The 16,296-nt window shown below is 35.3% G+C and overlaps 1 protein-coding gene across 2 annotated transcripts; it reads right to left on the bottom strand.

Annotated features, from left to right (window-relative positions):
• Nucleotides 1-2,979: 2,979 nt before the first annotated feature.
• On the bottom strand, nucleotides 2,980-13,908 carry LOC103491042 (uncharacterized). 2 transcript variants are annotated; one of them, XM_008450842.2, is made up of 20 exons: nucleotides 13,726-13,908; nucleotides 13,412-13,630; nucleotides 12,811-12,919; nucleotides 12,371-12,715; nucleotides 12,229-12,284; nucleotides 11,478-11,724; nucleotides 11,349-11,404; nucleotides 11,004-11,241; nucleotides 10,669-10,832; nucleotides 10,433-10,575; nucleotides 10,257-10,358; nucleotides 9,743-9,881; nucleotides 9,519-9,605; nucleotides 9,294-9,455; nucleotides 7,767-8,114; nucleotides 5,884-6,068; nucleotides 5,677-5,795; nucleotides 4,359-4,675; nucleotides 3,753-3,941; nucleotides 2,980-3,550 (listed from the first exon to the last, which is right to left on the bottom strand). In XM_008450842.2, exons 1-20 carry the CDS (start codon nucleotides 13,768-13,770, stop codon nucleotides 3,086-3,088), a joined length of 3,735 nt encoding a protein of 1,244 aa, XP_008449064.2. In that variant the 5' UTR covers nucleotides 13,771-13,908; the 3' UTR covers nucleotides 2,980-3,085. The 2 variants fall into 2 exon arrangements, with proteins under 2 accessions (XP_008449064.2, XP_008449072.2); XM_008450850.2 differs by having other exon boundaries at nucleotides 4,359-4,660.
• Nucleotides 13,909-16,296: the final 2,388 nt, after the last annotated feature.

The raw sequence follows: 16,296 nt of genomic DNA, 5'->3' as shown, positions 1-16,296 counted from the left end.
CATAATCAAGGCAACTTAAGCGTAATTCCACCTAACAACAAATGTATGGGTTTTTTTTTTTCATGTAATGAGCATCATAATCAAGCCAAGTTGAGTTATTTGAGCATAACACCAAAAATAAAAAACAACAAAAATGTAGCATAATCAGTTCATTTTTCATTTAATCACCCATGTAATCAAGCCAACTTGAACATTACTTAACTTGCTTAGATATATATCATCAATTAAGTGGTTAGAGATCAAAATCCTTTAATCCCAAATGATGTTGAACTCATAAAAAAAAAAAAAAATGCATAATCAGTTTTTTCTCATCAATATTGGGTTTTTTTCATTTTAATAGCAACCAACTTGAACATAACTTTATTAGGCATTTATTGAAATTAAAAGACAGAGATATTTAAATCCACAAACCCAAATATTGTAAAACTCAAAAAAAGCAGTAGCATAATCAGTCCATTTTCTCATCAGTGTGTCACAAAGACTTGATTTTGTTATTATTTTCATGATCAGTGGGGATTAACAGTAAGAGATAATGAATCCAAAGCTCTTTTAGAGCCATTAACTAAAGATTTAATTAGTTGATTGAAAGGAAATATATATTCTCATACAATCCAATTGAATCCAATGTAATATTGCCTTCTTTCCTCTCTTAATTTTTCTAATTAGTTGATACTTAAAGTTAAACAGTTGTTAATTTTTCAATTTAATCAACACGCCAAAGTTGAAAGAGGCTAAAAGGGTAATAAGTAGAACAAAAGTAGTTGGCTCCCATATTAGTACCTAGGATACCTGCTTCTTGATGTGATATTAATTTATAAACTTGTGTAGAATCTACTTATTTATAAAATAAAATAAAGTGAACTACATAAAAAGATACCTGTAAAGCGTCCAGTTGTGTTGAAAAAAATGTAAGACTCTGGCAATCATCTCAACTAATAGAGACCAAACTGGTGGGTTAAATGGAGAAATCTAAAACTGCAAAATGGGATTGAGCCTCTGGCACAAGCTGAATTTATCAATAATTAGGGCATAAAAGGTTTCATAAAAGGAACAACAATGACCTGATTGCATGAATGTATAGCAGACTGTAAACAGTATAATTAGAATACTAGGTAACATAATCTTGGGCTTATGAAAGTTACCTTTTCCGATTCATAATGAGGGTAAAATGGTGTGAACTGTGTAGCACATATTACAGCGACAATCCGCCAGTGGTAATAAAAACTAATGAGAAGCAGATAGAGCATAAACATGCGCATCTAAAGATTTTCAAAAATTTCTCCAAAGTTATAATATCAAATAATGTTGTCTAATTTAATGCCTAGATTATTATTGCCCATAATTAGGCAAGGCAACCCATATTCACACAAAAAGTGAGTCCCAAGTGACAGTTCCAAGTGGAATAACTTCTTTTCCTTTGGTTATTTTTGTTGTTTATTAAGTAAAGAGAAAATAGCATACAAAAACAAGTCTAGCTGTGAAACAAAAGAAGAGAAAAAAAGAGAAAAACCCATCATTACAAGTGAAAAATGAACGCAAAAGGACAATCAAATGAAGTCCCTTTACCCCCATTCCTTTACCCCACATACATACAGCTCATATAAATCAGAGGCTTTTTCCTTTCCCATTTTGCTTTCTGATTAAAAACAATGTATAAATAATAGCGGACTTTAACAGAGAGCCTCCACCTTGGACCCCATATACATGTGAAAATTTTCAATTCAAAATTTACAGAGAATGAGGCTTATTTTCTTGGAAATATTTGTTAACGAAGTTGTAAAAAGGAAATTCTGGAAGGCTTTAGGCTGTGTGAACCGTTTTTTCTTCCCTTTTAGATTTAAAACGGGAAGAAATAAGAGAAACAGAGAAAAGTAGACTTAACAGATGTTAATCCTATATCCTGAAAAAGGAATTGAGTATGTCATACTCAAACACATTCATTTCTTTCAATGCCTGGCATTATGTGAGGGATTTTCCGTCTTTTGATCCATGATTACTCGAAAAATAATAATAATAATGACAACGACTAATTAGAATAGTAATCATTGATTACTGATCCGAGTGTGTGTGGATGGGGGAGGGACGATAACCATTAGAGGTTTTCTTTTCTGGATATGTTTTCATGGTCCCTATCGTTCATAGTGCCTGAAATGGTCATGATGAGCCCAGATAGCATTGCATGAAATGGATAGACCTCTTATTGCCACTTCCTCGAGGCAACTACTACGATAGGCTTATAAAAAACACTACATCATACGAGTGGAGTGAAGGAATCCCAAGAAAGTATATGGGTTTTGGCATGTTACTATGGAGAAAGAAAGGCAAGGGAATGAGGATACTAGAGATTAGTTTCTAGGCATACCTTCTTAGGGATTTGTATATATTCCAACAGGCCTTCGGTATCTGTAAGTTATTGGAGAGATAATTATTCACTAGCATACCTAGAGATTCACAAAAAAAAAAGGTGCTTCTAAACATTTTAAAATTAGAAATACATGAAAATCAGAACTACGAAACGTGTTAAAAGTGAAGGGAGAGAAAAAGAAAAGCTTTATTTTTTTTTTATTCAGGAGGGAAAAAAGAAAAGTTGGTCTTTGCCTTTTCCTTTTTCTTTATTTTTTAATTCCCATTTCATTATTAAATGTTATAAAGTTTGGAAAACAAGAACTATGCCTACAGAAAATAAAAGAAAATAAGGAATTCTACAACTAAAAATGAAAAGAAAAGAAAAGGAACAATGCAGTTCATTTTCCTTTTCTTTTCATGGAAGTATGGTTCCTTACGCTAATCAGGAGCCTAGTACATTTGCAAATTAGCTCTCTTGAAAAATAATATACTATTATTTAGAGTTCTCACCCTTGATGTCATGCTTGGCTAGGAAGTGGCATCTTTGGCAAAATTCCGAAGAGCTCCGTCCTAAAACAAGAACTCAAGGCAAGAGCGATAAAACAAGTAGAAAAAGATTTAACTGTCAACGGCTTTGATATCCAAAGAATTACCTCTGAATTTATTTACCATAATTAGGAGGTACTTCATTGTCCATATGTATTTATAGAAAACTGTGAATTCCTACCAAGATTCATCCTCATATTTCAACCTTTTCAGAGTGATTCTTAGCAAATGTTTCTAAGAGAGGTTTAGATTCTGTAATAGTAACATTTTTCGTACTTTCACATTTATCTTTGTTCTTGCATTGTACCAACTTGGCAACTGCATTAATTTTCTCTAAAATTGAGGGAAGTAACATTGCTGCTTCATCGTAGAACTCCAATCCAGAATCCTGTAAAGGTAAACTATCTTCATGACAAGCCGGGGTAGCTAATCTTGAGAAGAACTGAACTGCGTTCTCAGCTGCAGCATCCAGACCAAGTAGAACTTCCCTACAACTAGTTGGTTTCTCCTGCAATACACTTGGAACTGGAAAACTATCATTATTTCCTTCTTTTGTCAGCTTTGCTCTTATTGACTCTTTTTCACCTGGATAGCTTTCATTTTGTGTAAAGCGTGACGACTTTGAGCTTAGCAAGGTATCTGTCGTTCTTGTAATACCCTGCATAATTGGCAACTCATAACATTAATATTGGTCCATTGAAGTCATTTTCGCACTAAAAGAATTAATTTATGAGAAGTGAGAATCTTGACCGGCCATATCTCCTTTCATTCATTCAGAGCCTTCTTTTTTTTTTTTTTCTTTATTTATTTCACAAAAATAATAATAATAATATCATTATTATTAGTTAGAAAGAACCTACCAATGGTTGCTCTGCCAAAACCTGACTTGGCAATATCTCTGATGGAGAATGATTAGTTGCTTCGTCCATGTAATTCAAAGTTTTACTACCACAGTCATAAGGAAGCATTCGAAGTCTTTTGGTGCTTCCAAGACAGTCCTGCAAAACATATTTGGAAAAGTATCTTCCCCTTGCTGATGATTTCTTTCTCTGCATAATAAATACCCATCAATTAAATGGTGTAGTTTGGATTAGAAGTAAAAAAAAAATTCAACTACACTATGAAACTAATGAATGTGCAATCCAGGTTGCTTAAAATTCCACTTCCCATCTATTTTCTGATTAGAATTTATCACCTATGTTTAAACAGAATAAGAAAATTAGTTAACGCAATAAGACCATTTCTTTACGGGCGGAACATTATCTGAAAATATCTTCAGCTATGAAGAACTCTTAGATGTTGCATATGGCTCAGACTAATTGAATGCTTTATAGTATGTCTGAGAAGAGAAATTGAAAAGAGATATACGAAGAGAAGCCCCAACACACTTGACAAAACAGCTTCCCCATTTTGGTTGAATTCCCAAACCATGACCGCTAATTTTACGGACTCAAATTTCCACTAACCTTGTGTGACATTGACAAACTGCCGAAATGTAGCTTGAATAGATCACTATCTTCAGCCTTAATGTGGCACGGAATACTATCTCCAATTGCTTGCTTTTCACTTTCTACATTGCTGGAATGAAGCTCTCCCATTTCCCCAGAATGAACCTCATTCACTCTCGTGTGAGATTCACGCTTACTAGGTACAGATTTGTGAAAAATAGCAATCTTACTGGAAGTCAACTCTCCCCCAATATCTATATCATTACTAGCTTGACCAGAAGAGCATCCATTAGAAGCTGGTAGCTTTGGTGCATCTTGTACTGCAAAGCACAACCCTTCTCAGAAAAAAGGATAAACAAATTTTACTGCAATGACTCGTCAATCGTCATAATAGTAACTAAATACAGGTGCAGTTACGCATAGGAAGACTTTCTACTTCCAGGTCACTGAAATTGTAACCTGGTCTGCTGTTTAATGTCTAGACCATAGGAGAGCTCGCAATCCAAACCAAACAAAATACAGATATATGAGAAAAGGTATTCAAACTTGATGGTTTTGTAACGGTTCTCATTATGCAAACATCAAACTAAAGATGTAGGCTCAGAAGCATAGAGTGACACACACCATACGCCTCCTTGCAATAACCATTCCTTCTGGCTGTTTTCTATTGACTGGAGGTTTTTTCCATACACATCTACATTAAAGGGAAAATCGCATTCTATCTTCCAAAAAAGGTTGGTTGAGGAAGTAACAAATCAACTATCCCACATACCAAACAAAATCAGCATACTTTTTTTATTTTCAAAAACACCAATTGCCTTCTAATAATTAATAACAACACTCTGGAATCTCTTGCATGGAAGAAATTTATTGCCTTAGAATGCAACTCATGCTTCAAAACGGTCGCTCTTGGTGTAGGGACAGGATAGGCAACTAGTCCCTCCCTAGTACTCTCTATGTTGCATAGTGAGATAAACTCAACTCTATAAAAACAACCAGAAGGGAGAAGTACTAGTAACAGATAACGAACACAATACCTTGAGCAACCAACTTAAATAATTAGAAGTAATCATTCAGATTGTTAAAAAAAAATACAAGCCCAATGACATATGAAAGCAACCAACAAATATAAAGCTCAATAACATGTGAAAGCAAGCTGATCCTTGTGAAAAACCATTTAGATAGTTAAAATTCATAGGCTATAAAGCATTTCTCCTAGTGATCGAAGCTGCAAGTATCTTTTGATGCAAACATCGAAGTCATCACGAACAAATGAATCAATTCTCAAGAGAGTATTACCCAATCAAGATTAAGCAAAAAATGAATGTGACCTTACGTCCATTAGTGGAAGACACTGATTTCCTGTCCATAAAATTCTGCATTTCAGGAGAACTCGGTAGATCAAGACACACGTTATAAATAGAGAGCCAGCGGTTTTCCATGCCAGGATGGCCACTGAAGTCAGACATGCGCTGTAAGCATGGAGATTAAAAAACAGATTCATTTAAAAGAAAGATGACTCGAAGTTTATTGAACCCATTACCTAAATGTTTCTTGAGGCACATTAGAACCATTAGTATCACCATAATCAGAAGAGTTTCCGGATAAGCTGCTGGTGCAGGAGTCAACAGATCGAAGGATGTGATCGGAAGACTCACAACAAATTTGAAATTCTGGAGGTGGAGGAGCATTTCCTTGATCATCAACAACCAAAGAACAGCGACTTTTCTGTTTATATCACAGAAACAGAAAAATTGGACCGAGCATGAAAATGTCTGATTATTTACTTATGCAGGGTAGCCAATAATCGAGAAAACCTTGCTAAACTATGTGATTTTACATTGGACATGCAATCATACAGAAATCAAGTTTGATTCTTGATGGTCAGACAACCACGCTGAATCATTGAGAAATTTCTTATTTGTACACCTATGACTTGACCATGACTTTATAATGAAACTGATTTATGAAAATAGATCTCCAGTAATATGATATCCTTACTTTCTGGAAGTCTGTGTATCCCTTGTTTAAGGACAAGTATATTGGGCACAAATGTAGAATAGTATGTCCATGTCCATTGCATGAAGTATTGATGTGAATGAAGAAACATTTCTAATATTAGGTATTACATTACTATGCATTCTACAGTTACACATTTCACATCCATAAAAGAACTAAATAATACTCAACGCAATGATATTAACATCTGGATTCTGAAGCAAACGAACCGGTGATTGGAAATGACTCTTGACAGAATGTGATGCAGTAATGCAGAAACTTTAGGGAATTTTACCGAATAATACTTCCGATGTATTTTATTAACGAGAGGAAAAACCTTTATATTGGCTGGAAAATTACCAGAGTTGTTGAAGTTAGTTATTTTAGAACTAACTTTTTAGAATTGAGTTAGTTTATTTTAGAACTAACTCAAGATACAAGAATTAACTAAGAGTAACTAATCTAAGATACAAGAATGATAATTCAAGATATTCAAGAATTAGCTAAAGAAATATTAAAGAACTTTAAAAAAACATCAAGAAAGGGATGTTCTACATCAAAATGACGGCAAGAAACTTTGACCACAAAAATCTAGCATTCACAAGTGTGGACCAAAAAGACAAGGCATTCCTTAGTGAACATATTGAAGGCTCGGTGGATCTAGGACTAGAACATGTTTGGGATTAATCCCGAAATAGTTAAAATCACTTTTTTCGTACAATCCAAAATATGTCTTTAATCATTCAAATTTAATTTGATGTTCTATTCTATACTATCAAATATGATTTTAATTCCATCAAAATTGGTTTTGAATTGCTAAAGCTTATATCAAAGTGATTTAAAAAATCACTCCCAGACGTGCTATAAATTGAAAGTTGAATAAAAATTATGTATGCAAACACACATTCTAACCATGAAATGAGATAAAGGAATGAGAATCCTTATCAACTTCCCCTCACATCAAACCTTGAAAAATAAATTACAAGTAAAACACAAACAACTACATGCAACACATCCATGTAGAATGTTCGAGCTTGTACTTGCTAGATTTTGTTTTTAAAAAAATGTATAGAGAATTTCAACAAAAGCAGAGAGAAATTCGAAAAACCATAGGTAGACCTGTTTTAGAAAAGAATTCAAGCAAAATAGTTACTATTCTAAGATAGCTAGTGGAACGTAAGCCAACAAATGCAAATTAAACAAGGCAGAATGTTAGTCAGGAAGTATTGAAGTAAACCATCAAAATGCTAAAAAGTCCTTAAGAATTCAAGCAACAGAATATATATTCAAGAAAACAAGGCTTTCTCTCCTGATTTGTTGAACACAACTATATCTCAGAAAAATCCTAACTTCTTATTAAACAAAATTATGGTTAGTACTTTAATATGTCATCCGACATCTAGCTAAAGATTTTAGAACTCCATGTACCTGCAAAGGTGTGGACTCATTGTTTATTTGGGCACTGTCAGAGTTTGTTACTTTATATTGTGCCCATCTGGGCAGTCTTGAAATGCTAAATCTAAATGTTGCCTCCGGAGCAGCTTCTCCTTGATGAAGCACTTGAAAACCATTTTGCATGGAATCATCACCAGAATAGGTTGCATGTTGCTTTGCTTCATTTCCATCCTCTTCGTAAATCATGGTTCTACCAAAAGGTATAGGCTTAGCCATGATTCCTGGAGACACTGGACCAGAACCTTCATTCATTTTCTGATGCATACTTGAAGATAAAAATGCAGGAAGTCTCCATACAAAAACGCAACCATCTCCTCCTATCTGTGTGCATAACCAGAGTAAGAAAAATAAGAGCGACATTTGAACACTAAAATATTTTGAAGGATTTTATTGTAACCTTGATTAGTATGTCTAAGAGAGTTTAACTTGCACACAAAGGTGAAAGTTCATACTATAAACTGCTCAAATATGATAGAAGTTCCAATTTCACGATACAAATGATTGGTCTAAATTGACCATCCATCTTTCCAAGGATAAATTTGAGACTTCCAAGAAGAACTTGGAGAAACCAACTGGAGTTCTGTCTATGTAGCTTCTTATCTGCAGTTAAACTTTTTTCCAGACCCAAGACTAGAAAATAGGAAAAAACCATTAAATAAATGTTAAGAAATCCAGTTAAAGGAATTTAGGATAACTAGTCTAACAAAAAAATTGAGCGATCAAAAGAAGTTACTGTTCAATACTTAGACCGGGTACTGAGACCACAATGTGGTCACACGGTTCTAAGAACAAAGGAAAAGTATATCATCATTAATGGAAATTTTAAGGTTCTAGATATGTCAAAATAAAATCTCTTTAGCCACCCTTCCCTATTCAACATGCTCTACTTCCCCTCCTCAACTTCCGTTTATAAAGAAAAAACTGGATTCAAGAATGTTGGCAATCTTGCAACATTGTTCTGATGTTTCACAGTATTGCTATAAGATAATTTTGAAATTTCTGCGGTATTTACTTGGAGTGGGGAAAAAGTTTCTTCCTCGCCCACTCAATCATCAATATTATGCAAATCATTTTGCACGTTGGTGTTTTATAGTTTTTAGTTTCTGTTTTAGCATTTGCCATGTTTTTTTAATGCTTTTATCTTGGTTAAGTTACTATTTGGTTTAGTTACTCTTTTTTAAGAAACAAAGGCTGGGTTTGTAGACTTTAAATAGGGGGGCCGCCCTAGGATGTAAGAGGTACTCTTCTTCAGATGAATACGAAGAATTCTCCATTGTCACAAGAAAATTAGTTTGCACTACATTATCAGGTAGGTCCAAAGTTGCTATTGATTTGAAATTTTGGCACATCATTCATTCCTTCCTATGGTTAAAATCATAAATAAAATGAGCGTAAAAGTTTTAAACAGGAAAGTAGTCAAAGTCGAGCGCTGAACTAAAAGCATGTAAAACAGGCTTACTAGAAGAAGTCACACAAGGCCAAAAAGAAGATGGAACTTACAGAAATAATGCGTTTACAGTCTGGTGTGAAAATGACACCAGTAATTACTTCACCATGCCCCATTGCCTGTACAACCATTTCCCCCGTCATGAAATCGTGCATGCATATAGATTTGTTTGAATAGGAACAAACAAGGTAACTACAACTCGGATCCACTGCAACCTGTACACAATCTTAAGTTCAGCACAACACCGAGATGAAAATCTGACAAACATCATTACTTACTTTTATTGGTTCTCCAAAATCTTTCTCCAGCCTGAAAGATCTTATTAGCTTCCCGGAAGCAACATCAAATGTATTGATCTTCTTATCCTACATGTTGGATAACTAACGGAGTCAATTCTAGTCTCCAGAAATGGTATTTAACAACCATGAGAAATCCTAGTTGCACATTATCTGATTAACAGATAATCTGAACAACTACACTGCAATGCAATTAACATACATACCTGCCCAACTGTAACAACAACGTCTCTTTTAGGATCTATAGCCATATCATAGACAGTGCCCTGAGATGCCATTTGGTGATGACTGCGGGATATCATATGACCACTATCTGTTGTGGTGAAATCACGGAAAATCAAAGACCTGCATGTAAGAGTCAGTAATGGATGACTGATGAATGCAATTAATTGTGCAATTTCCTTGCCTCTTGAATCAAGTCGATAATTTGTCTTATATCATGGAGAAGACATAGAAACATAAAAGACTAAATAATAGAGATTAGTGAATAGTGATTAGAACAGTAGACGAGGGCTCTCAAATTTCCTTCCCATTCTATGACATAATTTCTTTATTTTATACATGTATCGATTTGGTACCATCAAGCATCCAGCTTATAGACAAAAAAAGTCAAAAGCAAGCCCAGGATATATTGTAGACTAACTAGCAACAAATTATACCGATAAACTTCCTATATCAAATAAATAATGTGCGCACAAAGTAAAGCTTTTACAATTACACCTGTCAGCACTGCAGCTTATAATTTTGTGTCCATTGCAACTGATCTTTACTGAAGTTACAGCTGCTGAGTGATCGACAATACTATCAGTGAGATCAAAATTCCTGACATGAAAAAAAAAAATGTAGCATTAAGAATACAGATCGAAAAGTAGGAATACCAATAAAAGAAATTGTACCTTTCAACATTGTAAAGATGGATAATTCGATCTCGGCTTGCTGAAGCCAGGTAGTAATGACCTTGCATAACTTTTTTAGATATAGCTTCATTACTACTCACCAAGCTAAAGCTTAATGATAGGACCTCTGCATCATGAGCACCCTACAAGAATGAAACATGTCTTATTTATTGATTAATTCATAAAGGACATGGACGCCTGTGTCTGCCATTCAAGCAGTAAATATTGGGGCTTGCCTGAAGACATGTATAATCGGAAGTTAGCAGGTTAAATATGTGAATGTTTCCATCAAGGTCACCAGCAGCGAGGTATTTTCCATCTGAACTTGCTGCCAGAGAACGAAAGCTTTGAGTGCTACAACCAGCTTCCACAGTTTCTCGTTCAAATATTCCAGCACTCTCTGTTACAATGACCCAATAAAAGGGATTTTAAAAAATGTGACAACCATGACTTAGTATTTAGAAAATTCACTACATAGAACATTGAGCATACATTTAACATTTAATAATTATCTTTAAATTTTCCTTTATATATTTGTTTACAGCTTATGGAGGGTTAAAATAGATTCTACCAAATCGTGTAGTGCTCGCTCGTCGAACTTGACTGTCCATTGCATCTTCTGAATCAGGTTCCAGAGCTAGATCCCACAACCTTATAGTACCATCTGCTGAGCACGTTGCAAAAGACATTCCTCCTGAACAACCTCTCGCAACACAAGCAAGAGATGGATCGTGCATGTTCTCACAACAAAGAACCTTGATATCCCATATACAAGCAGAATGTGAAACTAGCACACAAGTCCTGGTAGCCTAAGAAAATGTACAAAAGAAATATGAACGAACTTAGAAAAACTCCAGCATGACTCTGAAACCTTACAATAAAATTGTCGCAACAATTAGTAATAATTAATAAGCACCTGCTTCGGGTCATGGATGTCCCATATGTTAAGATAGTGATCTCCATAAATAACCACTGCAAAGCAGAATCAATCAGTATTCAAACAAGGGGGATTTGATTACTCTAAATTCATTACTCAAATGCGCACCAAGCTTTTCTGAGGTTGAAAAATAGCATGCAATAGCATCAGGAAGGGCAGGTAAGTTTTGTAGAACATTTCCATCATCTTTCATAGGATAAACAATATTGCTTGCACCGTCGAATTGCTTAGATCTTGAATAGACTAAACTTCCACCATATTGAAGATTCTCAGCATCAAAAAGTTGTACTATTCCGTTGCTGCAAGCACAAGCAATTAACTTGCTCGATGCAGATACAGCGAAACTTTTATCTACCTGATGAATATCATGCTTCAAAAGAGTCAGGAAGCAATTCGAATGTGAGTTCAAACATGCAACCAAAAGATACTTTTTTCCTTCAGATGTCGACCTCAATAAACTTGTATTTTATATCACATACATTTTGATTCATAGACGCAACTGCAACTATTATGCAGGTGTTTGTTTAACACTCCATTTTATTACCGCGGTATATAGCCATAAAACTCCGATAGTCCCTCTCCAGCGATCATTCTTAATTTTGTTCGTCAAAATGTAAGTTATTTTACGTAACCATTGCGAAATATTTGGACTCCCAAACTTAGAGAAAGGAAATAAACAAAGGTAGGTTCATATAAAATAATTGGGGATAATTGGTCCTCCATAACTGAGCACATTAGCCTCTCAAAGTAAGTTTCTTCTTTTAATTTTGAAAGAAATTGTGACCCTCCACAAGTAATCTCGGCCTTCAAATTCTGAAGATAAGAAATCTTTAAGATAAGATGCAGAAGCCCTATGTACCTTTAAATTGACGAACTTTGTTACTGAAAATCCAGAGTTCACCAGGCAGAGTTCACCTATTGATGAAAGAAAAGAACGAGAATGAAACAAGGCTCAGAAACATCAATCGAAAAATGTACATGCCATGCAGAGAAAAGCTAACCTGTTTCAGTCAATGCATACATCCGAAAAACTTCACTTGAACTACCATCCTCCCAAAATCCAGAAGCAATAGAAACAAATGAGCTTCCTTGATGTGGACCAAGATTAACAGGCTTTCCATGCAAAGACAGTGAACTTGTCCCTAAATTAAAGTGGGTCTTAGGAGATGTAATTGTCCAGAACTTCAAGTGCTTCTTCCCAGCAGTTAAAAGGGATTTTGAATCTGATGAGAAGGAAACAGATGAGATGGCCGTACAAGATGAACTTGCTTTGAGCTTTGTTAGCAACGCTGTAGTCCGCCAGTCCCAAATATATATGTATCCCCCGACAGACACTAGATATTTCCCTGACATAAATAAAGAATAACGAATTCCTTAAGATGGGAAACGAAAAAGTGAACAAGTAGCAGCAGAGCCAAAATCAATCTAATTTTATAACTACCATCAGGTGAAAAGGCAAGGCAAGCAACACCATACAGATGACCTTTCAGTTCTGATACAAAGGCCATGCCACTTAATTCCCACACAAATACTGCAGGTTGTGGCCCTGACTGCAAAAATAATATAGAACATGGGGTAAGAAAAGTATGCATAATAAGCGAATCTTTTGATCTTTCACATGGCAAACTGCAGAACAGAAAAAGGCCGTGTCTCAGCTTTTGATTATGTATATAAATATATATCAATTGTCTTGAAGGCATCATCTTCATAGACAAATTCCTTAATCAAAACGTCCTAAGAAACAAGAATCTGAACTTCCATCATAACCCAGTCAATGAAATTTGATCGTTGTTTGGTGATCGTGCTGACTACTTAACCACTACGTATAGAATCCCCAGGACGCACTCATGCACATCAATCATATCCAACAAAACCATATGCACGCAAATTCTTAAAGCAGGTAAAATCATTTGCATAAACAAAACCAATCTATCGAATAAATCTATTATTGCATTTACATCAACATTATCCAAACAATCATGTCCCAGTTCCGTTCATAAAACTGCAAAAACAACAAACAATCAGGAGAAAGAAAAATTCACCTCTCCAGCAGCCACGAAGCGGCCATCCAGGGACATTGCCACACAGCTCAAAGGTTTACACGACCGATGAGGCACCACGAGATGTGATTGAGTACCAGAGTCAACATTGTGCACAACAACAACGCATCCGGCCAAATAGACGCAGATTGCAGAATTAACGTTGGAAGCCAGTCCATTGTTGTTCTTTGTAGTGGTACCAATAATTTCCTCCAATACAAGCTAACAGAGACAACAAACGGAAAGGAGAATGAAACTAATGGGCTTTGATAACAGGAAACTGAAATGAGAAACAGTGAGAAAGAGATTGATGATACCTTTGAAGTTGAATCGGTTTTCTTGAGCTTGCGATTCGGTTTCATATCAAAAGAAGAAAAAAAGAAGAGATGATTTGGTTGACTGTGGAGGATCAGCTTCAAGAATGGGACGGAGGTTTTTGCTCGGAAGGAAATTTGAGGAAACAGTCGGGAGTGGAATGGAATGGACGAACGACGGCGGGAAATTTGCGGAAATTGAAAAGGAAAAATAATGGTAATAAAGTTTTAAAAAAATGAATTAGGAAATACGTGGACAAGTGGTTGTTTCTTGCCATCTATACATAATATTATATAATTTGAAACTTTCAACTTTGAATCATTTTTTTAATTTCCATTTCTTTTAGTCATTAAATATTTAAAATGTCCTTTTTAGTAAAAGTATCTAATTTGGTTTCAATGATTAAGTTAACGATGTTGTGATTGAAAGATTGAGTTTTAATGTTTTTCAAAAAAGTTGTTTTGTTTTATATCTTTTTATACAAATAACTATTTATAATAAACCTCCAAAGTATTTTACGACTATACAAATATTTCTCTAACATAATCCGTTTTAGCGCCAAGAGTTGCCGAAGGTCGATTTTGTATTCTTCGAATCTTTATGTTTTTTGGGTTTCTCCCTATGCCCATTTTATAGAGCCTCGTGTCATGATCGTCATACATTTTCCCATTAAAGCAATATTCATATATCTTAAATTTTTGTATAATAGCTACACATGCTTATTTGATGGCACACTTACTCCGTCATCTAAATTTTAGATTATATCTCATTCTATTAACTCATTAATGACATATTTACAACATGAATCAAATAGATTTTAGAAAAAAGAAAAAAAAAACTTAAGGGTGCATTTGGGGGAAAGGGTTAATTTAAAGAAGGGTTAGTGTTATGATTCCAAAAAAACTAGTTTTATCATGACCCTTGTTTGGAGGAAGGGTTTAGAAATGTAGTTTTATGATAATATATGTTTGGGAAGGGTTAGGTGAGAAGAGTTAATGAGGATTTTATCATAAAATGTGTTTGAGGGAAGGGTTAGGTCGGAAGGGTTAATGTAAATTTTATGATAAGATGTGTTTGGGGGAACGGTTAGGTGGGTAGGTTTATGTGAAATTTATGATAAAATTTATTTGGGGAAAGTGTTATATGGCTTGGGTTAATAAAATTTTTTTATGTAATATAATATTTTTTAAATGAGATTGTAAATAAGATAAAAAAAAAAAATCTTATTGCATATTTTTTTACGAAAGCGTTAAACCCGTCTTATTGCAAATAATTTATTGTATGTGTATTGTTATTAAATTAGTAAAGACAGTTGTCCAATTTGGAATTAATTTCTGAACATATTGTGAAAATTTTATTAAAATTCATTTTTTAGAAAGACATTAATTATTTCCTATTTGTAATTGGCGATAGCGATGCCCCCATATTTTGAACATATATAACTACCTGGTATAAAGCTTGGGTGAAATTGTGACTATTTTCCTTAATTTTAAATAAACATTATGAAGGAAAAAAATAGTTGTCTACAATAGCAAAAGCATAAACAGTCAATATCATACAAAAAAAAAAAAAGTAAGCAAATAAGAAGCAACCCAGGTCAGTACAAACATAAACTATCTCGTCATGTCTCATAGGAGGACTCTACAAAATCTCTCTCTCTCATCCTCAGGCATAAGTACGAAACCTCGAAGGTCGTCCATACGAGACAGAAGATGCCTTTGTAATAGCGCCCTATCCAAACTCGTTAGTTCTGGCATCTCACGCAATAACAATTTCGTGCGCACATGGTTGTCATTGGCAAGGGGGCGTGCAGACCATTCCGCAATCATCCTGAGTTGCTCGTTTGTTTGGTCAAGCGCCAGATGTATGCCTTCAACATCCACCTCCCGCTGACTTACCCTCTTCCTCTTGGACACACTCGATCCGATCCTACCCTTTGAAGCGCGAGAAGGTTGTGACGCGCGTACATTGTTCTGCGACAGGTCAATCCCTTGGCTATACACGGGCGGGAACTCCTCGTTTCCATCCCCCATATCAAATCCATCATACCACCCAGGCTCGTTAGACCCCACGTCGGTGAATGTCTCAGCGAACCGATCTGTCGTCCTATCGCGACTGAACACATATGTAAGTTCGTCGTAATATGGAAACGATTTGTTCTGGAGTTCCTTCGCTGCAAGATGCGACTGCGAGGAAAAAAAAGATCACTTATGAGTACTGATAGAAAAATTGTTAAGTAAATATACATTGCGAACGTTGTGTGACGTTTATATTATTTTCCTTACCCTAACCCAATTATCAAATAATTCTTTCTCCGCAATGATACATTTCTCTTCATCGTTCCACTCAAAGTCACTGCACGTTGGCCCTTACATTTCGGTGATGGCCTGGAATGTCTGCTTCAGTGTCTTTGTTCTACAGTTAATTACAGTCGTTGCGCAGACCTGACGTCCAGGTAGTTTCTCCGCCATCATGCGTACCAACTGGGTCAGGTAACCTAGCCAAAACGTACCATTATCCGATTTCCATCCCCCCATTGACACCAACTCCATTAAACACTCCACAAGAGTGCC

The sequence above is a fragment of the Cucumis melo genome, chromosome 8, assembly GCF_025177605.1.
Source record: "Cucumis melo cultivar AY chromosome 8, USDA_Cmelo_AY_1.0, whole genome shotgun sequence".
Classification (NCBI taxonomy): Eukaryota; Viridiplantae; Streptophyta; class Magnoliopsida; order Cucurbitales; family Cucurbitaceae; genus Cucumis; species Cucumis melo.
Note: the sequence above shows the minus strand (reverse complement) of the source record. Positions and strands in the feature narration are given on the sequence as shown.